Genomic DNA, 26382 nt, shown 5'->3' with positions numbered 1-26382 from the left:
GCCCTTCCAGAGTCACAGTAGCACTCTGCATTGGTATTATGTTCCCTTTTCATCTAGTAATAAAATGGTATGAGTAACAGGTCATGCACGTGCTATGCAATCTACATTCCAGCTACCATATGCCACACACTCATCCACGTGTTCCTCTTTGGAATCATTTTTAAACAAGCGATACCTCTGTTTCTATGTTTCTCTCTGTCAGTTTTCTAAATTCACAAGCTATAGTGCTAGGCAAGATATCTGGTAACTTCCAGTACTTAATGTCTGGGTTGCTCCATGTGTCTGTCTAATTTCTCCTCTCCAGAAGTAAACTTTGAACTTTTTACTTAAATCCCTTCATGGATTGGAATGTGGAAGAAAGCTATCAGTGAGAAATGAATGAAAAGAAGCATCCTTTTTCTCAACCAGCTATAAGGTTTTAGAGCCAACTTTACTTCCTGTCCAACCCTGGTTAAGAAGTATCCAAGGACCAGCCAAATCGCTCAGAGGATTAAAGCACCTGCAAGCAGGTGCAGAGACTGGGGGTTCAATCCCTGGGCCTGTGGTGCCGGCCTCGCCCCCGGGGTGTGCTGAGATGGCAATTGAGACTGGGCATGGTGATGTGCACCTGTAATCCCAGTTCTTGGGAGGCTGTGAATAGGCAGATCACTACAAATCCAATCTAGTAGTGAGACCCTGAACACCCTGTAGACCGTTCCCTAAAAAAAAAAAAGTATCCAAAAAGATGAAAAATTCAACAGTGTAATCTTTATTTTTCCATTAATAGTGAAGACCCAGGTGAGTGTTTCCTAGCAACTGGGTTTGTCATGTTCACAATAAGACCGATAATAAATTGCTCTTGGGTGTTACCTGAAATATCTGTGCCTACAAATAGGATTTATATTCAGAATCCCAGGTAATTCTCATAGAGCTCCTCAAAGTGTAAATACTCTTCTTACTCCATTTTACTTCAGTGGAGGATTAGAAAAGTTTGTGGACTCACGCAGGGTCACACAACTTGTAGATGGTACATAGACGGGATCAAGTACAGGACTGTCTGATTCCAGGTCAAGTCTGATGTGGATTCCTTCCACACACACACAGAGGAGGTGACTTCCAGGGTGCCTGGCATCAGACCACAAGATGGCAAGGAGAGTCTCTGCCATCCAGAGGCACCATCTAGAGAGAGATGGGATGACAGATTAAATAGCACATTGGCAGTAAGATCCCAAGGCACGTGGTTGGTTCTGCTACAAAAGCATCAAACAAAGACCACTCCAAGTAAGAAATACTGCTCAGTGTTCCTGTCTGTAAATTAGGAGCAGTTGTGCAGATTTGGAAGTTAAATTGAGCAGCTGTGGTGAGCCTCTTTAGAGACTGGGTGCAAACTGCAAGCCACAACCCACTTCCTTATCGCAAGGTACCAGCACTGAAGTGCAACCTGAGGCTTCAAGTTAGAGGAAAAACAATTCTTAACATCTTTTTTTAAAAGCAAAACACAGGACACATGGGTCACAGGTTTGCCATCGTTGTCCTAAAGTTCTGGGACTGTCCAAATGAGGTCCAGTGTACATATGTGTGATTCCACTGTTATGGGACCTATACATTTCTAGAAGAGGTAGAGGCAGCAAACCCTCAAAATTGGGTCCAGAGTTACACACTGAAGGTGTCTGGTGGATGCAGGTAAAAGGACAGATATGGATCCAGAAAGGCCAACCTATGTGGACATTCTTGGGCATCATTGATGCTAAGTCATTTCTTTAAAACCATAGAGAATAAAGCTTTCAGGAGAAGCAGTATGCAGGGCCAAGCCTTAAATATGCAGATCTGGAAATACACCGTATAATGGGAGAAATGCTCTGATTCAGAAATTTGTTCAAGTTTTTTATTGGCTACCTCCTCTGTGCCCAGTGGGGACAGCCACTGGCCATGCTGCAGTGGTAGGCAAACTAACAATATCTCGGTCCTCATGGTTCTTTCTACCAAGAGATAGAGACATTCACTGTGTTATCATGTAAATAAGAATGTACCAATAAAAAAAAAATGTACCAATAGCAGCATTGTGGGTGGCCAGTAGCAAACACTGGTGGTACTGCATGGAGACCTCGACCCAGTTGTGGTAACCAGGGTGGGCTTCCCCAGTGATGGAAAAGTGGTCCAGACTGCACCAGGCAGGCTAGCGCATTTTGAGGGAAAGCGTTCATTACTAATACTGTAACGTGCATATGTCTAGTATGTCATCTTGTGTCCAATGGGGCTCTGTTGCCAGGGGTAATTCAAGTTTGACAAATACCCTTACAGCTGGATCATATGAAAACACTTAGGGAGGCCTAAATGTGCTGCGTAGATAGTGGCATAAGCTCTAATGTGTATATTTAAAGGAAAAAATGTTTAGGAAAGGCAATGAAAATATTAACCACATTCACTCCAAACTAATAAAAGAACATGTGCTTTCCAGTTCCAAATGTAAAATGCATGTATATTTAGACTTATTCTCTCATATAAATAAAAACTAGCCCATGTCATACTCAGATATAATTTGTCTACAAAGCCCAAGACAGTGGTTAGGACAAGTATTTGGCCCAAAATTTCCCCTGGACACACTCAGCAGACGGCACTGTTCAGAACCCACTTTGCAATGAGCTCATCCATGGGATGTGATAAAATGAAGTCCAGGAAAAGCTTGAAGAGCTCCATATACTGTTGCTTTCCGCCTCAACTAAAACAAAGATTTAAAGGAAAAATCCCAGACCCAAACAAAAACAGGGAAAATTTCTACTGTCGCCTGAGGCAACATACGGCGCGCTCCCGCAGCCGCTCTCTGCCATTTCTAGTGGCGGAGATCCATATTTTTGCCATCAGCAATCTCACTGCTTCTTCGAAGAGCCAACTGCACTTTGCTGAAATGAAGCTGCGAGCACATTTCCACCCAGCTGGGCACAGTCACCAACTGTCCAGCGGCCTCAGAACTATAAATGTCACTCCATCACCCTCTACCCTCTGATTACTCTTTAAAACATTTGTTACATTGTTCTCCCAGCCCCCGGTTGGACATAATCAAGCTCATGTATGCGCGCTCCCCCACCTCTCATAAGCCCCTACACGTTCCTCAGACTCTAATTGCATTATCAAGTGTTTTGTTTGGTTCATTAATTCTTTCCCAGATAATTTCCTCCTGGTAGGTTTCTAGCAAATTCTACTGTGTCTAATAAATCATCTTAGAAAATGCTGCAGGTTTTTCTGTCATAGGGATTAAGTCTACATATTACCTCTTGACCCCTTGAACTGTGACATTCTCCTCCCTTTCACAAAAGCAATGCTTTTTAGCTTTATTGCTAAAATTCTTCAGTAATTTGACCATAGAAAAGAGATTATGGTCAGCACCCCAGAATTGCACCTTTCTCTGGAATATGCCCAAGGTTGGTCACCTAAGCTATATACAAAGTGTTCATCTCGTCTATATCCTCTGCTAGGTATGAGAGCTGGGGAGATGGGTGATGCTGTGTATAATTAAATCCTAGAACTAGAAAATGAAGTTAGGAAATTTTAACTGTATATAGGGTAAGGAAAGATTTGGGATTCAGGTCCAACTTCCAGGTTGTGACAGGATTGTTGGGGTGGGGGTTGTGTGGTTGCATCTAGAAAGGTTGCAAAGAGCCACACGCAGCAAGATGTGGGGCATCTGGATAATCCAGGAGGACCCAAGGGTACAGGCTGATGAGGCTCCTGCCACAGGAAGTCATCCAGGGTAATTCTTCAATTGAAAACTGGAAAACTAACACCAAGAAAGGGCTTCAGTTTCTTCAGAGGTGTATACTACTCTGTTTATCATTTGGACTCTAGTATTTCTCAGCTGGTACACATAGAAAGGAGTCTTGTGTTGTTAGCCCAGTCCATACTTCACCATCTTTTTTTCTGAACGTCAGCTTAGCTCAACAGACCTATCATGTGACTCCTATAAGCTGCACATGCTTTGCTGCTAAAAGAAGGAGTTATTTCACCATTCTCATTTTCCAGAATTTAATCATAAAATGCAAGGATCAATTATTATAATATGGTCATACTTTAAAAACCCTTCACGTCTGTGTGGTCCAGTGAACAAGTCATTTGATTTCCTATTTTACAGGTGATAAATATTTGAGGGTGTCATCATGATTCTTTTTGTGCCAGTTGTAAGCCGCATGTATAAATCTTGGAGAAAGAAGTATAAACTTAAGTTTAGTTTTGATTCATAATGCTTCTAAATCTTCCCCAGTGATGTACCCAGGCTCAGCCATTCCCATTCCCTTTCATTGGTTGTTGCTGCTAAGCCAGTATTTTCCAGAATTATTCATTAATTTCTCATGGTGACCATTAGGTGATTAAATTCAAAGTTGTCAGCACTGAAATATGTATACATTCTATTGATAAAACTTGGACCTGGTCTCAAGGCAAGGTCTCAGCAAACTATGAATATTTTTACAATTCAGTGAAGATACATCTAGGTTTATTATTGTGTGCCTTTCTCAATGAATAGTCATATACATTGCAAATGGATTTTGAGCGGAGAGGGTAGAAGACTTTTTTCCTTTAGAAAAAGTTTTCCTTTTCATTTAAATTTAGGATCAGTATCTTAGCACATAAGAAAACAGGCAAATATTTTCTCCCATGCCCTAAATTTCCCCCACCACAGTGAAGTATAATTTTTAATTCAGTGCTCTGGATGATTCAAGACATCCATCTTTTGTGGTCCTTTTGACTTGGAGGAAGAGTCAGAAGTCACATGGCACCAGCTCTAGTGAGTAAGGTGGCAGGGGACCCGCTGTAATGTTTTTATCTCTCAAGAATTTGTGTAAACATTTGATTGACAAAGATGATCACAAATACAGTGAATGTTTACATTTAAAATTTTATTAGAATAAGATACATTGCCAGTAATCGCCTCATAATACCCCCACACATTTCTAATATACATAGCCCATAGTTCTGAACAATGCATCTCTTCCTACAATATATTTTTTAAAATTTAATATGCACCTTATATTTCAATCACCCCATGTATTGCCATCAGTAAGTAGAAAATGGTCTGCCACTCTGAGAAATCCTGTGCAGCAAGGGTCTTCCTACTAACTGTAGGCTTCAATTCTGCAGCCTTCCTCATGGCAAGAAAGAAGATGGAAAAGATTATTATAATCTTTAAAATACGAGTGCTACAAATTACCCAGTCATAATACTACTTTGGACCACTGACAATAAACCAAAACTTAGGAGGTCCACAACATATGTGGTTTGGGCTTTTAAAACATGACTCTAGAACAATAATGATAAGGGACAGCTCATGTGAAGAACAAAGCATTTTAGGAGCATGTACAATATGTGTCTCATTGAGCCAAGAGGTATTGTAATTCAAGACTTTCTGGCTCTTCTAACCAATCAGCAGAATACACTATCATTCTTACACAGCGTAATCTGAGCATGGTCAAGAGTGTAAAATTCCAGAGGCTCAGGAAGCAAAGCTCCAGCAATGAGTAATACCTTCAGTTGAGGCAATAAGATCAGGTACGCAAAGCATACCTCTGATCCTGGGAGGCTGAGGCAGGAGGATCACAAGTTCAGCCTCAGCTTGGGCAACTTAGTGACTTAGCATGACACCCTGTCTCAAAATTAATTTTTATAAAGGGAGGTGATTGTGGAAGTAGCTCAGCGCAAGAGTCCTTGGTTTACTTTCTTGTACTTCAACAAAAGAGCAAGTGGAGGCCTGCTGTCCTCAAGTACATTGGTACCCAAGAGGTGTCCCCCAAGAAACAGTGACTGCTGCAGTCATATCATCCTGTACCAGCAAGCAGTGAGCCCAAACCTCAGTCTTCGTCGTTCATTGAAAGTTTGTGGAATTTGAAGTTCGTTTGTTTTGCCTTGGTGCTCGTAGTTCAGCAAGTCTTCCGATGTTTCGGAGGAGCTGTGATTGGGGCTCACAGACTGAGTTTAACTTCCTCAAACTACTGTTTAATGATTAATAACCCTTCAGCACAGAATTGACCCTCACATATCTCAGCTTCCTGTGAAAATGCAACGTGCCCAGGTGGCTGGGGGGCTCCACTGGCTAAGCCTGTTCTGTCAGGTGCTTGCCATGTCGCACACACCAGCCCGGGTGCAGGTCCTATCTTCAAGGAGGGTCACACCTGGACATGTGTCTGCCAGGTCCAGCCAGCTCCGCACTCGCCTCTTACTCCAAACTCAGTCTTAGGATGTGGGAGGGGGAGCTACCCAAACCGTTTTTTGGCAAATTTCTCATTGTAATATAGTATTAACTGTAGCTAAGATAAAAATGGGAAAAAATGAAAGGGGATTGTATTTGATGATGGCTACTTTGTTTGACTGCACTAATCATTTTCTCCATATAATTACCATTTCATACCCTAAATATGTACAATATACACTTGTAAAAGCTGGAGCCCTTGTGTGTAGCCTCCAAGAGTCCGCAGACTACATCTGCTCACCTTCTTTGCTCTCCACGCAGCACCCGTTCATCCTGACCCTTGTGCACGTGGCAGGCTCCCTCGTAGGCACCAGGTTTGCTCCTGCCACAAGGCCCTTGGGCATGCCTCTGCCCATGTCTGAAATACTCTCTCCCTCCCACTTGACTCTTGCTCACTCTTCCCATCTGTACTGTGCACATCTTCCTCAAGGAGGGTCCCTCTGGCCGCCTGCTTCCTGACCCCTGCAGATTGTTGCCCCTTCCCTCCACAGTGTCATTATCAGCATCCATCTTCTTTACAGGGCTGGGGATAGCTCCCATTTTTGGCTTTGCTTGCCACTAGGCACACGGTCACTCTCAACAGCTTTTAGACCAATTGTATCTATGAATAACTACATGTCAAGTGCCCAAGTATTATTCATGGTACACAGAAAATAAAACTGAAATGTATTAGGTATCATTAATTCCTTCTGAGAAGCAAAGGACAAAATTCTTGCCACCAAATAGCTTTAGTCTCTGAGGAACTTTCCAAATTCTGGGTGTATTTTTTTGTTTATCCCTGGTGTACAACATTTTACCATGATTTTTAAGAAATTTGAGGTGCTTATGAAGATAAAAAAAAAAAAAGAAGATCTACTGTATTGATGATGATGGATAAGCCAACTGATTCCTGTTGTAGGAAAATAAAAGAGAAATACTGCTAGTTCTTGGAATATTCAGGAGTAGTCTGACTAGGGTCTTTAAAGTAGAGAGGGGGAGGGAGGGAGGGAGGGAGGGAGGGAGGGAGAGAGAGAGAGAGCGAGAGAGACAGACAGACAGACAGACAGACAGACAGACACAGAGACAGAGAAAGAACTGCTAAGATCATGCTTTACTATTTCTAGCATTTGTTTCTTGGATCCTATCACAGTCATTGCAATGAAAGTCTCACCACATGGTCTGTAAATCACAAGCTGAACTAGATGACTGTGTGGAAGCCAACAACAGTTTTATTCTAAGAGGTACACATTGAACCTGTATTTCTTGTATGGAAAACAAAGAACAAAAACAATGCCTATTATTTAGGCAACACCCAGATTTTTGAGGCACAAATCCACGAAAGTCATTCTCTTTATAACGAATTACCTTTAGCTTTGGGGTTTTTTCCTTGGGTTCATTGCTTACTTATCTGACCTTTCTGTCATTTAAGGATAGCAAGGAAATTTCATTATCTTAAGAGGAGTAGAAAGAGTCTGGGACATTGTATTCAGTCAACTTTTGTTCAAAATTTGCCTTGTGGCTTCCTACTTTAAGATTCAAGGGCATCAAAAATGTGTGCTGTTCCTTGTTTTCCATTTTAACAAATGACTGACATGACTTTTGTCCTAATTGTAACTGTTCTAAGAAGCATTCCAGCACAGGGGTTCCCCAAGTACCTGCAGGACACTAGGAAGACAAACACTGAAGTGTGATAAGGGGATGAGGGAGCTCAGCAAACAGCCGATGGCAGGACACATTAGATTTCCCTCCACTTACTGCTCTGCAAGGAAGAGGCAGCACAGGATAGACAAGGTCTGACATCTGTGTTTCTTCACTCTACCTGTGAACCATGATGCCACACCAACGTGTGACCCTGGAGGAGTCAGGAGGCTTGGCCCCTGGTGTACGTGGTGGTGCCTACACACCCTTGCCATGCATGCATGGGAAGATGTCCTCCATTAGTGAGAATCTTTATTCTCCACGGAGCATCAGTTCCTTGTCGGGGGCCCACTGTTCCCCATTGCTGATGCCTGCTGCTTTCTATGACTTCTTCACAGCCAGGGATCAGACTTCCAGTTATTCACCCCCACGCTCCCCAGGCTTCCTGGCTCAGGTCAGTAAAAGGTGCTGCCAGCCTTCATGGTTGGCCTAGTGATTAAAGCAGGGTTTTTCAAGTCTATTAGTCCTGACTAAAAACCCTTCTCTACTTCATAATCTGTGTGTCTTCCAGGAAGCTGCTTAGCTTCTTGGGCCTTTAGTTCCTGCCTAAGAAACAGAAAGCGTCCCACCTGTCTCACTGCAGGTCTTCTCACTGTGAAGACGGCATGAATTCATGCTTGTACAGTGTTTAGCATGGGGCCTGACACAGGGCAGACACCCAGTGGGTGAAGATCTGAAGGCCGTATCCTTGAGACGGATCTCAGGTCCCAGCAAATCCCTCCCTGCCATCGACGTGAGTGTACTGTGAGGTGATTTCATGGGTTTTCTTATGTGACATATTTTGAGCATGATTTTTACTGAAATTTGGCAATTGGAGTATTCTGGAGCCCAGGTGTAGGCTAGTGGTTACTGTACAAGGTGTCGCCTGTGGTGGTGTGAGCCCAGGTATGTGCTGACCTCTCTTCAGTGAACTTCACATCCACGTTTTCAAATGAGGCTCAGGAAAGGACTAAGTCACTTAGCGAAATGTGCACATTTGTAACAGCAGCTGGCATCAGTCACTGTGCCAAGAGCGCTACTTTAATTACATCAGGGATTCACTGCCTAGGAGGCATGTAGCTACATGTTCACCATTTCTGGTTGAGAATACTAAAGTACAGAGGTAGAGCAACTTATCCAAAGCCAAACATCTGCTAAGTGGCATCACAGGAATTTAAACTCCTGCGTGTCACAACCAGAGAACCAATAAGGGCCCACTCTCACCCCATGTGACCGAGCCTTTGTCCCCACTTTATCAGCACATGGCTGACAACTGTAATGTGTCAAATCATTGTGGTTTATGAGTAATTACCACTCACCCGACACTCACTATGCTCCTGAACACAGCCCCTAAGGAGTTTCTCTGCAAAACCTCAATCCATGATCAACCCGGTAACCTGCTGCTGGCCATTAACCCACTTGACAAATCAGTAAACTAAGGCACCACAAGGTAAATAAGCTGATCAAGATAATACAAAACCCTACAGAGAGAGCCTTCAACTTTGACAGTGGAACTCCTGTAGCCAGAAGGGTCTGACCTGATTTTGAAACTTGAAATCACTGCTGACATAAAACATCATTTAAAACAATCTTTACAATTCTGAGTGGCCACAGTTTTGTAGGTGGAGGAATCCTCCTACAAGTCTTCTCTGATAATAAGAGGATTAAAGATATATTAGCCAACCCTTTGGTCTCCAAGTGAAACACATGACACATGCAAGTTTATACAAAACATTTATGAAACCAATAGGAAGGTCACACAAGGAAGATAGAAGTGATAGAATAAAACAGTTTTCATGAGGTTCTGGGGATGCTACTTGCAAGCACTCAACCAAGCCTTCCCCCCTCCATGTGTGGCTGTGCATGTTTTTATAGTAGAAGATAACCCCAGTGGGTCCTTCAATTCAATGAAATTAGCACATACAAAAGCATGTGATTGTCTACATTATGAATGCAGTCTGCATCCCTGTTCAGGTAAGAGCCACAGGCACCTTGAACAGAGTAGAAAGTATGCTTGGTTTCATTGTGGGTGACAGATTAGAAACTGTAGCATTGTCACTTGGGTGCAGAACACTCATCAACAGTGGGGTGCAGAACACTTATCAACAGCGGAGTGAGCATGGGGCACTGGGCAGCAGATACCTACTTCCAGGGACTGTTACATCTGGACATGCTTAACATAACAACCTTGCTCAGACTCTTGGTGTGGCCATGAGGTCCCTGAGCACTCTGGAGCTTGTCTCATGGATCAGAGGCCAGATCTTCTTGGGCTTTCCAGGCCATGGACTTTTGACTGGACCTCTGCCAGCCCTTCTGGGTCTCCTCCTCCTTTTCTCTGGGGAACACAGCCTAGAACCACCACACTACCACTCTTCACCCCTGAGCACTTAGCTCACTGCACAACGTACACAACCTAAACAGTGGTTGTGCAAAGAAGTGAGACAGACCACCAGAGCCAACTGACCAAGAAAAAGAAGCCATTTGCATTTTCTTTGTGGTCTGTAAATGTATTTCTTGTCTCCTTCCTGTCCTTGATATGTGAGAGTGTGGTGTCTTTTCTCATTTGAAGAAACCCTACCTTGTCACCTGCAGTTCAGAACCCAGACTTGGCAGGAGAGCTGGGTCAAGCCACCATGTTCTCTTGCAAACATTCCTAGACCTTTCTGAACCTCACTCTGATTTCCATAAAGTAGAAGATAGTTTTCCTTAATACTGTTGTAATCATATTGACAAATAGTTCTGTATAAATTTAAGATCAGAAATACTTGAGATTAAGTATATATATATATATATATATATATATATATATATATATATATATATATTTTGAGAAGACATTCAAATTCCAAAGCAGCACGTAGTGGAGTAGGGCTTTAGAAATGCCCAGCTTCCAAACCCTCACAGTCCATTTCCTGTGGTATGTTGCTCTCCTGATTTAGGATGGTGTAAAACTGTGCACGTCAATTTTAGGTAAATACTCACTAAATACACTGAAGTTGAACGGAGATATGATGCTGTCACTTAAAATAAAATTTCATGGTGATAACATCAAGGCTTCCAAAATGCTAATTAAGAAGGGGTTTGTACTTAGGAGAAAACATTTTATGCTGTTTTAATACTTGTTAAAAGTAAGTATATGTATGATTTGTACATGATGAGTCTTAAGGAAATAGAAGCTACTTTATTTCTCAGAGAGTTATAGCCAGATATATTCTATGTTTAGGGAACAGATGCAGGATTTTAAAGTGTGGGATATTTAAGTTAGACACAAGGACAGCTCTTTTAAGAAAATTACTCAGAATACAAAATCATCTGTGCAGGCCATCTAGTCTTGCAGGAGAGGGACCATGCAGTCGTGGGAATGCCAGCAAGACCCACTTAGGACTTCCCATGGGCGTGCTCCACAGAGGCCCCTGTGAGGACCAAGCTACCTACACAGGTTCAAGTCTGCACAATGTAAGAACAGAAATCTGTGTGAATATGGTCTGTTTGCAAACACAAATCTCCAAAGGAAAGAACCATACTCGGCAGTACAAGACTTAAACGCCATTCTTAACAGCCATCACACCCACGCAGTAGAGAAGCTGCCTGCCCTGTGTCAAGCCCTAGAGCAGAGAGTAAATTTGAAATAAATTAAGACACCCCAGAGGTTCTGAAGGAAAATAGATTTTTTTTTTAATCCAACCTATATCAGGGGTGCAAACCTTTTACTTTTCTCTGTGTGGTTTATCATTGTCTATAGCTTCCAGTGGAATCTAAGTTTTAATTAGTTTGAAAACATAGGTGTGATATTTTACAGAATGAAATCACTGCCCCTCTATTTAATTAAATGATCCCTATAAAAGTTAGATTTTAGCCAGGGGCACAATTTATAGTAGGCTGAGTTTAAAATTGCGTTAGCATTTTATACTGGGGTCGTTCAAACATGTAATAGGAAACAGAGGTGACGGTGATACACTGATCCTCAGACACCAAATGTCTCCCATAAATACTCATTATGTAAATTGGACAGAGCATGGTACGTCGTCTCCAAATGTTACATTTTAAAATACCCTCTGTACTGCTTACCATCAAGTTATAGAAAACATCGGAAGCTGTTTGGGCTCCTAGGGATTGCAAGGTGACACTATGACAGGAGCATTCAGTGGTATTTCTAGGTAGACAGTGACAATTGAATGTCTTCCTGGGTCATGGACCCAGTGAGTATTCTAGCCTGGGTGTCTGACAGGGCAGGTAGACCCTGTCTGCCAAATCCCTCATGAGTTGTAAATGCCACCCCTCATTAGGCATTGACTGCCTCTCTTAAGTGGCCCCCAGTAGCTTATTTTACCCCAGCAGATTCTCCCAGCAGCCAAGGGGGGAACTCATCTCACCACATCACAATAAACAAATTTCACCCACACGAAATGCCTGCCAACTCTGTATTGGTTCTCAGGACTGTGGAAAAGACAGCTGCAGGAACCTCAAATGCAGGGCTTGAAATACAATCAGAAAGGAAGCATTCCATGCCCCCAGCATAATTGTCTGGCTTGTGGCAGGAGATCTTACACTAAAGGACCTCACTAAAGTCCCTTAGTGTCACGTCATATTTGCGGCAATGTTGTTTGCTTTCAGACTAACTGATTGGATTTTCACCATAATTGCACCTCCGTCCCAGGAGACCACCCAGAGCCTTAGGTGAATAACTTAGGCATTTAATTTATAATAAAGTTTGCAATCAGCATTTCTTGTTCCAAAACATTCCATTTACTTGGTTTTAGAGCGGCATAAACTGTTTTAAAGGCAATCTGCTCAATTGGGCGAGTTAATGATATTTAATTTGACCGGGCCAAACGTCACTGGATGTGCATCCTGTCTATAATCGCGGCCATCATCAGCGCCGTTAGGGTAATGTGGCTGCGATGCTAATCCTGAGAATAAAGGATGTCATTCTCGGTTGGCTGCCAGCGTGCACCAGAGTCATCACCTCGCTGAGTCTCTCGGGGATGGGACTGCGAGATGACAGTGTAATAAGTGTTATGTGCACGAGGTAATTCAAAACAAATTCGGCTGCTGAAATGGATCGTCTAGGATAGCAAACTTCCGTTTTGTCGCGTCGTCTTTTAAGAGTATGTAATGATCCCTCAAATACCTTGTTGAGAAGCTTGTGTGGCAGAGGTCAAATCCTATAAAGTTTATCTGTTGCTACCCTTACTCCATCCCTGAGAATCCCAAGTCAAGAATTGTACATATTGTTACAAATTTTGATAGCTGGGAACATAGTTGAGCAGGGAGTGTGAAGCCTTTCTGTATACATATGTCTCAGAACAAGCTTGCTAGGCTGGAATTCACTTCTTTGATTTCCAGAATGTTTTTCTAGGATGATATGACAATTTTGGTACAGGATCTCCCTCAGAACTGGTATCCTAGCACATTTTATTACTGGGTATGTTAAGCAGTATAAGTAGATTATCTTATTTAAGCTTTATCATAACCTATGAAGCACAGTATAATTGCATTATTTTGCAGATGAGGAAACAGACTGAGGCAGAAGAGTTAGCTTGTCCAGAACTAGAATTCCAACCCTGGCCAGATCTTAAAATTTCAATCCCTGGTCACTCCATCGCTGAGCTGTAAGAAACAAAGAGGTGGGGCCAGGGAGATGGCTCAGTAGAATAAGTGCTTGCTTGGCAAGCACAAGGGCCTGAGTTCAATCCCCAGTTCTGAAAAACAAACAAACAAAGAGGTCGGCTGGTTTGTGAAGTTGATTATTTGAACTGTGTTTGAGGGCAAACAGCATGTCATTAGACTGCTAAAATTACTTCCTTTGTCAGAAACCCCTTCCTGGGGCTGGTGAGATGGCTCAGTGGTCTAAAGCACCTACTTAGAACAAGCTAAGCTCAAGCAAAGCACAGAGACCTCGGTTCAATCCCCCAGCACCACATGCTGGCCCGCCCGCCCCCTGGTGGGCTGAGCTGGCCACACACTAAATAAATAAATAAATATTAAAAAAAAAAAAAAAAAGAAACCCCTTCCTATAGAAATCAGCCATAGCATGGATAATATTCTTGAGCGGTTTGTGGCGTGTTTCTGTTACCCAAAAATTCCATGTCCTACCCCCACCCCCGGAGTACCAAGCGGGAAGATTCTGTGGGTTTGTAATGGTTGATACATTGTGTCAACTGGAGAAATTTAGAAGTTTGAGTGACTCAGCAGAGGACCAGGGTCCTCATTTTGAAAACATCCTCATCCTGTGCAAGAGGAGAGCACAGAGATGGTGTGAGTGCTACCCTGGAGGGTGGGGGTGGCCTGCTAAGAATGTAAGGGAGCAGAGAGACTTGCTTCTCTGCCTTTTTGCTCTTGGTTGCTTTTGCTGTCTGCTGCTGCCTTGAGCCGTTGCCCCTCTGCCATGCCGCTCTGCTTTGGAGCCAGCTGATTATAGATTGAAATCTCCACAAACTGAGCTCAATAAATCCTTCCTTAATTTTGGGCGTTGGGTATTTTGTCTAAACAACTAGACAAAAGTAACCAAAACAGAGTGTTACTACATCAATGCCTTTAATAACACCCACAGTTGTCACTGAGTGAATCCTGACCCAAGGGAGCTCCTTGCCCTTGGAAATCTTCTTGGTTTAGACTGATTTGAGTGGGTCCTGCATACATCATTTTGCTGTGTCATTCAAATATGTTGGCTCTGGTGGTCACGTTAGTTTATAAAAGTCTATCCAATGAAAGGGCCAACCAGATAGCTCTGTAGACTAAAGTGCCTGCTTAGGGAGAGTGTAGTGACCAGGGTTTGACCCGGCAGGGCTCCCATGCCATGCCACCCCTGCCCCCAGTGTGCGTGGAGACAGCGATTGAGGCTGGGCCTTGTGGTGGGCACCTGTAATCCCAGTGCTTGGGAGGCTGAAAACAAGAGAATCAGTATGAGTCCTATCTGTGTAGTGAGACCCTGTAGACCCTATACTAAATATATTTTTAAAAATCTATCCAAGGAAATGAGTAGCTTCCTTTCCTATAAAACTGAGCTGATTAAAGTACATCCCTAGTAAGAGCACTTTCACTACCATTTTTATCTAGATAGAAAAAAAATCTTTAGAAAAAGTGAAAAAATATAATTGTGCCAAATTGCACCATATGTCTATGTGGTGTTTATACCACTTAGGATGATTTGCACTATGAGTAGTTAAGATCTAAATCAAACAATTTCAAGTATATGAAATGTATAGTCAGACATAATGAGAAATCTTTATAACAGTAAGAGGTTCTAAACTTGGTTACTTCCCTCACACAATGCTATCAGCAGCAACCCCAACCCTCCTCTGCCTTTCTCAGCATGTTAAATTTGACCTCTGAACCTGGTTCCACACCTAGCCCCAAGCTGCTGCAGCAAGTGTATGAACTGCATGCAGATGGCTTGCCCAAGTCCAGAAAGGGCCACCCCCAGCTCCAGTAGTTGTTAGGAATCAGTACGGAAATTCCTCATAAAAATTCCATTTGACCCAACCATTCCCCTTGTAGATATCTCCTCAAAAGAGTTAAATTGTCATAATACAATAGTGGCTGCATACCTATGTTCATAGCATCACAATTCATAGTAACTAAGTCTTGGAAGCAGTCTGTGTTCAGCAGAGGCATGGGTAAAGAAAATGTGACATCTATACACAATAGACTAATACTCTGCCATAAAGAAAGATAAGCTTGAGTCATTTGTAAGAAAATGGATGGACCTTAAGATGAGAAAGTTAAGTGAAATAAATCAGACACACAAGCTCAGATGGTTTTTCTTACATGAGAAAATTTAAATAAGTTAAAGAACAAAATAAAAGACAAATAATAGGAAACAGAGACATAGATCTTTTGCAAAAGCAAGATGACCGAGAGATGGAGGGAAGGGAAAAGGATGATAAAAGCATTAAGATGTGTTATGTTCCTGTACCAACCCACCCACAATCAATGTATTCATTGTGTACTGCAAACACAACTAATAAAAGAAAAGGAATGAACTTACACCTCAAGCTCCTCGCCAGTTCCCATCTCAGCCTGTCAGATGGAAGGGCCCAGCACCCCATGCCTAAATGCTCCATGAGGCTGAAGGAATAAATGTAGCCTTTACAGAGACTAAATCCAATCAAAATCCCACCTCCTGAGTCTTTCCTTCAGAGAGAAAGATGCCTGTTCTGGTGGAGATGAGGTCCACAGAGTTGTTCTAGCACAGAGGAAGTGGCAGTAGGAGGATCCTTGCAGGCTAGGCAGCTGGCATCACCCTTTTGGGGTCTGAGAGACTTCACTGAGCATGTAAAAAGTAAAGATTTGCAGGGCAAAGTCCTCTGTTAGACACAACTAAAAGACTCCTGGAGGCTGATTCCTTTCCTTCTATTTACTTAGCTACACGTTTCTTTTGAAGACATCTAAAAGTTGAAGAGTAGAGACTATATCATAGAAAGCAAATCTCATATTTTTTTCTTTTTGTCAAAGGCCTATTATTTATATGCAAAGAAAGGTATTTTTTCTCCCCTAAATGTTGATGTTTGAGTTCACTGTGAGTAAACATACTTTGGTACAGGCTGTCCCCAGTGAATACCAAGAGTTGAAGACCAAGATGACTGATTGGCATTGGCCACACCCACAGCTCCTAAGGGTGTGACAGGTGACATTGATTTACTATTGCATTCTAAATTCCTATATTACAGGTTGAGTATCCCTAATTATTTTTTCCTGTATTTAGTTCTGGATCTACAGGGTCTCACTACACAGATCGGACTCATAGTGATTCTCCTGTTTACAGCTGCCCAAGTGCTGGGATTACAAGTGCACTCTACCATGCCCAGTCTCAATTACCATCTCAGCGAGCCCTGGGGAGTGGGGCTGGTAGGCAGGGGATCAAATCTCAGCCACTGTGCTCTGCCTAAGCAGGCACTTCAGTCCACTGAGCTATCAGGCCAGCCCTAAAGCATCCCTAATTTTGAAATGCTCTAAAATTCAACAGTTTTTGAGCAATGGTTCTCAAAGTTTCAGATTTCAGAACATTTGAGCTTTCAGATTTCACTCTGAAGAAAAGTCTTATGTAAATACTTAAATTGTTTGTTAAAATCTGAAATCTTAAGCACTCTGAGGCCTACCATTTGGGACAAGGGCTACGCACACCTGTATTTGATTCCTGGCACTACACGTTAATGAAAAACATGACTCTCATTGTTCTGCCCTGGGCATGAATTTCTCACTATTACAGTTGTTTTCTATCCACCCACTCCCTCCTCATCGCACATAGCCCAAGCCCTAGGTGTTCTGGGCTCTAAGCAAGGAAGGAACCATAATGGAATTGGATTTGCAAACCTAGGAAAAATTCCTTTGTATCCATTCATTCTTTTCTCAAAGGAGGAGGCATAAAGACAGCTGCAGGTTAAATCCAGCTAGTCTCCATCCTCTAGGGTAGGGGATTGTGTTAGGTGGCACAGATATTCCTTTATGTACCTGCACACTTGAGTCCTTTTGTAACTCAGAGTTTTTCTTCTGTATCTCTCCCTCATGATGTAAGTAAATTACCTAAAGTGGATTGAATCCCAATCGTTAATTACCTCCAATGACTCATGTGGGCTTCATTACAGGGAACAAATCTGATGTCTAGTTCCCCACCCAACAGTTAGTTAATCACAGGATACTTCAACGGAGAGGTGATTGTAGAGAAAGCAAAGGAGGAAAGGGGGACAAAGCTAGGAAGTTGGAAACTTATGCCAGGCAGGGTACTGTTGTGGTTTCTTGCTCATTTTGTCCTCTGTAAATAAATGCTAATGCATACATGTTTAAAGAATGGACTCTCAACTTTTTTCTAATTTAATTTTATTTTGAACAATAAAAACAAAAGCAGGAACAAAAATCAGAAACAGGATAACATACAACAACGCATATGTTACAGATTTTCAAAACAAGAATTGCTAACAATGGTTGATCTATTACCTATTTTTATCATCAAAACTATTGCTCAGATTAACAGATATAGTTATGCAAGTTTGGACATATGATTGAATATTACCACTTGCTTTCAATAAACCTTAAATTTTTGTTCTTGTTTTTTTTCTTTTTACTGTTTTTAAAAAATTTATTTTAAAGAGAATATAGTAATAATTGATATGACATTAGAAACAGTGCACATTTAGAAGACCAAAATGGCAGGTATTCAAGCATGGTTTTTGTGTTACACATTGATGTCCTCAAGGTAGTTGCTTAGATCATAGATATTAGTATAGAGTTAGTCAAGGTGAAAATTCTACACATTAACTGCTATTTTCAAAAAAAAACTGGTGGAAATTCCTAGTACAATCACTTCAGCCCTCCTGTATATACACTTGCATGTTTTTCCCCCTGCCTTTTTGCCTATCTTTTCTCCTTTCTCTCCTCTTCATTATTTAATCCTTAAGTTCCATTTCTTTCTATTTTACTATATATGTTACGCCTTTCAGATTTTATTTCTTCTTTCAGGTTCTTACACTAGGGAGACAATATATTTACACATGTGGGTCTGGTTTATTTCATTTATGAGTATAGCCTCTACTTGCATCCACTCACCTACAAAGGCTTTGAGTTTGTCTTTATACCCTCAACTGAAGACATTAAAACTCAGCACCTCCTATGTGAAACTGTTAGAATAAGGTAGTATTCTCATCAGAAGATCCAAGAGGTTGGGGAGCTTACTCAGCTATATATTCTGTGAAATGTCCTTTATATACCAGCATTTTAAATTTGATTTTAAAAAGCCAACCAAATACATGGAGAATAAAAAATATTTGGAACCTGACAAGCTTCATACAATGTCATTGAACCTATCTGCACATACTGTATTTTCTGGACGAGGAGAAGCAGAAGAGTAAATTAAATTGTTAGATGTGCCTGACACTTGGAATGACTTCACATTCTAGATACTAGATTCTGTTTTTTGTTTTGTATAAGGTGGTTCTGCAAATTGAGCTCTGTTGGTTTAGCATTGACTGTGGGCAGAATTCTGGGCATAGCACCCCATGTTCTGACCCGCCAGGACCTAATGTCATCACAGGTGGCTTATGAGAGCCTGTAGAGGAAAGAGGTGCACATGCTTTGAGGAGACTCTGCATCAAAGTCATGTAGTAGACTTCAGGCTAAATACAGGTTTTGGTGCTGCAGTACTAACAGCAAAGCCCTGTACACAGTGTGAGAGAAAACAGCAATTCAGCCTACTGTTGTCCTCAAACATAGGTTATTTGCATTTCTTCTCTGTGCTGTTTGTAGCATCCATTTATGGTCAATAGAGTACCATCATTTACTTACTTTTTCACTGGACTTTTTAAGAAAGAGCAAATGAATGAAATTTAGGAGGAAACTGCATATTACTTCCATAAAAGGAGGACTAGTATCACCTTACAAAAACTGGAGAAATACACACCATGAGAACATAACAATGTAATTAATTTCTAGTTAGCTATTATTACCTGATAAAGGCTGGGAGCCTGAGGATGGTCTTTTCTTTCACAGGCAAGATTAGCAAGTGACGAAATTACATTAAAGACATTCCACTAGGAAGCCAAGACTTCCCTGCTGTGAGATTCATTATTTAATGTCAGATCTGTATATCTCCAGGCTCACCCTCTGCCCACCAGGCATTCTTTGGGAAACGAGAACAGAGAGAATTGAAGTTCTCTGACACCTCTGCATCTTCAATTTGACTCTTTTCTCCCCAGAGTCCTCAAGCTGTGAATCTACCTTTGCAGTTACGACTTAATTGTAACCCATCCGACCTTAAATCTTTGTCAACAGGTCAATGGTAAAGACTTATCCAGAGCAACTCATGACCAGGCTGTGGAAGCTTTTAAGACAGCTAAGGAGCCCATTGTGGTGCAGGTGTTAAGGAGAACGCCTCGGACCAAAATGTTCACCCCTCCGGCGGAGTCCCAGTTGGTGGACACAGGCACCCAGACTGACATCACCTTTGAGCACATCATGGCCCTGACAAAGATGTCCTCTCCTAGCCCACCTGTGCTAGACCCCTATCTCCTGCCAGAAGAGTAAGTAACCTAGTCATGACTCCCTAACATGTTAGGTCTGCACATAACTGTACCAAGGTTGACGTCTTACCTTCCAAGTGGTGAAAAAATTAATGCATCTTGTAATTTTCCTCCAAGTTCTCCATGTTTAACTTTATTGTTTATAGAGGCAATAAATCGAATCCTGCTCAAAACGGCTCTGACATATTAATGACTTTATTATAACCCCGGAGCAGAGTTATTTAAATTATATTCTAAGAACAAAATTACTTACAAATGTTGTAAAAGTTGTTTTGGAATAAAATTTAATCACCGCAAATGGTAATTTGGAGATTTTGTAGTTATCACTGGAGGGAATACTGATTGTTCTTTTAAATGACAACAAAGTAAGTTGTAAGTATAAAAAGAGCCCCGGAGGTTATGGATTCTGCTTCCTTGGGTAGCATTTCAAACCCACATCCATGCTCTAAGCTCATACGTTACTGCTCCACAACAGTACTGCATATACCGATTAAATAACAGCTGCGATTCAACACAGTGTATTAATTTCCTCACAAATGACTCTTCTCTTACCTTACCTTCTGCCAGAGACAACAGTTTAGAGTTTTTAAGTCAAACATCCTCATGGTCACACTTATTTCTAGATGTGAATTTACATCTCTGTCTTTATTTCCCTGAGGCCTTACTTTTCCTGTGCCAAACTGAAATGGGCATAAAATATTTTCAATTATTGAAGGATTAAATGATAGAATGCATGTAAAGTTCTCAGCATGGCATACATGAAGTGCGTAACAAATGGCAGAAACAATGGTTAATTTTGTGCCTGACATAAAACAAGAAAGAGCAAAGAGTTTAAAAGCCTTCCAACATAGGGTGCTGGCTCCCTGTGGCCCAGCGGGATGCAGTTCTGCACGTGTGACTCTACAGCACCTCGTAGACACATCATACCCTTGGCTTTTACCATTTTGGCTCCAACAGGATTCAGATAATTGACCTGTGTGAAAGTATATTTTTAATGCTCACAGGAAAAGCCTCTGAGTGATTGGCATCTGTTGGGTTTCTGAGTAACTCAGTAGCCAGAGTGAACACATGTTTCCTGGGAGCCTGTCCAGCCCCGGACAGACGCTTGCCTTTCATCACAAGGAGCTGAGTAGTGAGGAGTCACCAGAACCCAAGGCTAACTCCCCAGACATGACAAAAGTGGGCTCCACTGCAGCTGACCATGCACAAAAGGAGCAGGCAGGGCTCCTGGCACATATGTGAGTGTGGGGCCCTGTTAGCTCTCTGCCTGCCATCACTATCCTGCCTAGACAGACGAGGCACTGTAAATGCACTGGCTCTGAACAGTTAGTGGGACAGTGTGAAGGACTCAGCTCCTGGCCATGACACTCTGTGGTGTCCCAGCGGTTCCTGGGGTACAGCTGGCCCGATTGGTGAACATGATCACTCAAGCCAGTTATGTGATGTTATGGAGCAGAACTGCCTCACCTCATTCATGAGGCCTTTAAGGCCACTTGCAACTCTAAAATGTTGAACTATCACAGTGACAGGCCTTTTAGAAGACAAACCCCTGATTTCCTCTTAAGTCTAGTTAACATGACATGAGTTATCTCCAGGGACAACTTGAGAAACGTCATAAGAGTCCAGAGGTCAGGCCTGTGCAGGCCGTGGCTGCAAGGTCAGCTGGCAACAAGAGCATGCATGAGGAATGAACAGGAGGCATTAAGCTGAGGCCTGAAAGCCCAAACCTTCTAATAGTATCCTCAGAACAAAAAGCTCATTAAGTGCAGGCAGTATATTTGCCTGATGGGTCCAGAAAATTGAAAGCCAAGTCCTATTTGAATGACCACTCGGGTCTGATACGTTGTTTCAAATTGAAGTGCCGAGGAGGGACCACCATTGCCCTTGATTGCTGTCTGACCTTTGAGAACTGAAGGCTTGGGTCCCCAGCCAACATTCCCAGGCAGAAGCTTTCCATCTGCATCCGGCCCTGTGGACTCTAAGCTCCTGCAGAGCTGCTCACTGAGCCTGTCATAATTCCCACTGCCTGTGACTTCAAGCATCCATTAAAGACATTTCCAGGGGATGGTAGGCTCTATGAACTGTGTTTTACACATGTTGTCCTAGAGAAACACAAGGATGAGTATGTGTGCACACACATGCATGTCTGCACTTGTATGAGTACACTACACCTTCTGTGGGTACTGAGCTGTGGTTTCAGATGCACTGCTGGTTGTGGGTTCCAGCCAGAAAGTTCAGGCAGATACTGTGCTCCTAGATGAGAACATAACAGTTTCAGTCACCCCCCTCAGAACTGGTCTCAGAGGCCAGCATACAAGCCTCTTCCTCCCCAGAAACAGAAATCAAACACTGAATCAGTAAGCTGTAGCTATCAGTCTATCTTGTGCTCAGATACCAAGTCAGAGATGAGTCACCTTGATCCCATGCTAGTGGGCTTGAGAAGAGACTCTGGGTGAAGTCCACCTCACCTCACCTCTCACCTCCAACTTAATGTTTCCCACAGGAAACAAGTTCTAAAGAAACTGCTAGAAATATTGGGAGGGTTTCCTAATCACAAAAGGACCTGCACCCTCAGAAGTGCTGCCACTCTGCCCTGTGGTGACTAAAGTGGAGGATGACACTGGAGCAGGGCTTTAAAGGTCTCACCTCTTTTCCAGGCATCCCTCGGCCCACGAGTACTACGACCCAAATGACTACATGGGGGACATCCACCAGGAGATGGACAGGGAGGAGCTGGAGCTGGAGGTATGACGAATGCACTGCTGTTGTTTCAGAGTTATTACTATGAACATAGAATGGCTGCTAAGCCCTCTGCAAGCATAGAAACAAATGCTAAGGAAAATGATCAAAGAGTCACCTTCAGTCTGCCCTTTGAGAAGCTCTTTCTTCCCTCCTTTACTTCAAAATAGCATAAAAGTCAAGTTCCAAAAATGAAAGTTAAAAGCACAGTGAGTCCTGCTCAGAACCTTTGAATTCATGCCATCATTACATTCCTACAACTGTTACAAACCTCCTTGCCTTTGATATCCTCCTTCCTGCCTTTGATATCATCACCACTTTTTATTTAAAGGCATTAGATTGATTAGTTTACTAAACTGAATGCAGCCCACCTCCAACAAAAAGAGTTTGCCTGCTGATTCTCCAGCTTTAAGATTCCTAATACCGGTTTTGAAGAAACTAAATAAATCTCTTAGTTCTCCTTAAGTATGATTTAAGGGCAAATACAACTCAAGACTGTACGTGCTATGCAATGTCATATTGTCTTTTTGTAAGTTTTAAAGTATTTAGCAGTCACTAGGGAGGCAGCAGTTCTAGTTCTTTTAGTGATAGAGAGTGGAGAAAACACCAAATTCCATGTTGCAGCTATGCATATTTTTTAGAAAAATTTTGTGACATTTCAGAGTGTTTTCAAAAAATGGCAAGAGAATTTTTGAAAGTGGACTCTTTGGGATAGGGTAATAGAGCATCTTTTAAAAAAGACAGCTGACCGTAACAGGTAAGTCCTCTGGCACCCTCAGATCAGCCAGGGTAAAGCACAAACACTTTGTCCAATTGCAGGGCCAACCACTGTGCGATCTGGGCTGCCCTACTGAAAGGGACGAGTCATTTAGCAGCAGTAGGTCCTGTGCAGTGGCAGAAGCAGCTGACGAGTAGCACAGAGCTATACTCATGGAGCATTCCTTTAAAATTACCCAGAGTCCTCAATCAAAGCAGAGGATGAAGGGCAACAAAGTGTGCAATTGGTAACTGAACTGGCTTTTCACCTACAGCCAGATGCGGTCCCAGTTCAAGCATTTGTCACTAGAGGCATGTTTGGCTCCATGATGTTTCATGTGAAAATTTAAATTTTTCTCTAACATACCTGGTCTAAACGGAAAAGCACTTATTCCAACAATAAAAACAGTTGACTGTTTTTGTTCGCTGTTAGCCACCAACCAACACACATGCTATCCAATAATTGCCCCAGCTAATTAATATTGTTTGTAAAAACCCTTGTTTTTTACAAACAATAATAAGAATTCTGTCCCTTAGTTAAAGCATCCTATCTCCATGGGTTCCGGATAGTTTCACAAGCAACTGATGACTATCTCAGGACACTTGTTCCTTAAGTTATTACTAAACTTCCTTCCCAAAGGGAGTCCTGTGATCAAATCTGTTTGGGAAATGCCAGATTGAACAAAACTAAACAGCCTTTTTAGGGGACATCTCAGAATCTTGACTGAATTAGCAATAGCAAATCCTCTGAGGAAGATGAACAGATGCAAGAGCCAGACTTCCCAAAGCTCTTTGGCCGGGTTAATGTGTGTGCGTACATTGCCTCAGATTGTAGTTCTCTGGGCCACTGTAGGGAAGCAGTCCTCTGCCAAAAGAGGGGATGTTTAATCATCTTTAAGGGATGACAGTGATTTTGATGGCCATTATAATGGTCACAAGGTAGAGGACTTTGAAAATCTGTCAAATATCTCAGATGCTAGATTTATGAAGTAGCACAGACTTTCAGTCTTTGATGTTTAGTTGCACTTGACTTGGTAGCAGGGGGTTCATTAGTTACTCAGTTTTTCATACCCTAAGGGAACTATACTGTCCCTATAAAATCTCTCTTGTTTATAGGGGTTTACATAGGATTTGGGGAGATTCACTGTTCACTTAGCAACCCCATAATCTGTCCAAGTTGAGCCATTCTGCCTTACAGATCTTTACTATAGCTAACAATCACCAGTACAGATACTTGATGGCTGTATCTTTTTAATTCAACTCAACTTATTTAAACTAAGGTAGTTTTGTACCACTGTATCAGCACCTTAAATAGAGAGTTTAAATTATTAAATGAAGTGAACACAATGTTATAAAATCCTGGTGTTCAGCACTGATGCCAGCCAAGAAGCAGGAGCCTGGGCCACTACCTACTGCTTGCTTTCTCTTTCTCTAGGAAGACTAGCTAGTATTCTAGCTAGGATCAACTGTTAAAGGTAGCCCAGACTGATTTTTTCCCTAAAAGGATTAACTTTCTTAACATGAACTACCAGAGAATTCTTGTATCTGGTGGAAACAAATTCCCAAGATATCACAGTGTGATCTTGGACTAGCAGCCTCTCTCCTGGGAGATGTGACAGCTGCAGAACCATGTCCCCTGAGGTGTACACAGTCAGAGTGTGCAGTGTGACAAGGTCCATGCACATTGAAGCCAGAGAAGCTCCGCCTTTATCAAGAGAAGCTCCATGGGTGCTCGGAACAATTTCCAAGCTTGCCTGGGCTCTTGTTCTTGGGCACATCAGTGGGGCTTTGCTTATGCATGTCATGCACTACAGCATAGAGACGTGCCTCCAAGTCAGTAGTGTCACCTATGCTATCGCTGCAGAATAAAGTTATCTTGGGTTAAAAATGACTTTAAGTCCCTTGGAGACACCCCATGAATAAAAGCAGTAGCCAAGAATCCAAGTATTTTTAAAATTCAAGACATATTTTAAGTTAGATCTTAGGTACCATAGGACTTCACATGCATCCTTGTTTTTCATTCCACTCATGAGCTTTTTCCAAGTATCCGTTACCTTCACTTTACTGCTTGGCACAGTGAAATGCAGAATTGGAAGTCATAGCCAGACTGCCTTTAAGGAGCTCATAAGCCTTTAGTACCAATCATAAGCCATTACCTTCTCCCTTCCTAGAAAACCCAAATATGAGCTTTTCCTCGCCAGCACCAGGAAACCATAGTTACCACCACCGAGTGCCATCTGTCAGCTCCAGGTGGGCAGGCTGCTTTTATGTTTGGCCTTTTCTCAGTAGAAACATAAGTGACACCTGTTAAGGAAGCTCCATCTCCTGTAGTACCCTGGGCTGCTATGGAGGAGCAACTGTGCTGAGGACCAAGGCAAGGAAGGCTCATTGTGGGGAAGGACACAGATGCGGCACAAACTCATGGCTAGGGTCTCAAGGTGGTAGAAACTGAGAGTGTGGGTCTTTATGGGGCACTGCCCTAGAAAGAATGAATGCTCCTCTCAGGAAATGAGTCCATGCCCCGGAGGGCAGGTTATTATAAAGCAAAGCCCATCTTGGTCTCTTTTTTTCTTTTCTTTTCAGATTTTTTTTTTTATTTTTCAACAAATAATACACTGCATATATTCTTCTTAGTGGTTAATTGCTGTACAAGATGCGGACTTGTGATCCTATTTACAAACACCATTAGAACAAATCATTCTATTCATTAACAGAATGTAACTATATATCTATCCCAACCACTTTGAATACACAGATACAAAATGGACATTCATCTGTATACCCCATTTTTCTAAGTTCCGTTATTGAATATTATAGGTGTGTAAACTCAGCAAAATATTCTAAAAGAGTCCAGTAGCCCATAATAGCATTGGGTCTTCTGTTTAACTGGCAATGTCAGAAATTATTGACCTGAGTCCCCCACAGCTCAACTTAACAGCATGGCTTTATTTCTTATAATTTCGTCTTCATACTTTTCTGCTGGATGGTAAAGACCAAGGTAAA

General features: G+C 42.1%; 1 protein-coding gene across 1 annotated transcript in view; it reads left to right on the top strand.

Annotated features, from left to right (window-relative positions):
- Nucleotides 1-26382, top strand: part of Pdzrn3 (PDZ domain containing ring finger 3) — a 244735-nt gene that overhangs the window by 204891 nt on the left and 13462 nt on the right. Inside the window, exons 4-5 of the mRNA XM_004629516.3 lie at nt 19637-19884; nt 22542-22629. Coding sequence (XP_004629573.1) covers nt 19637-19884; nt 22542-22629 — 336 coding nt within the window. The remainder of the gene's footprint in view (nt 1-19636; nt 19885-22541; nt 22630-26382) is intronic.

Source organism: Octodon degus, unplaced genomic scaffold, assembly GCF_000260255.1.
Source record: "Octodon degus isolate 3935 unplaced genomic scaffold, OctDeg1.0 scaffold00030, whole genome shotgun sequence".
NCBI lineage: Eukaryota > Metazoa > Chordata > Mammalia > Rodentia > Octodontidae > Octodon > Octodon degus.
The sequence above is the reverse complement of the archived record's forward strand: the minus strand, read 5'-3'. Positions and strand labels throughout refer to the sequence as shown.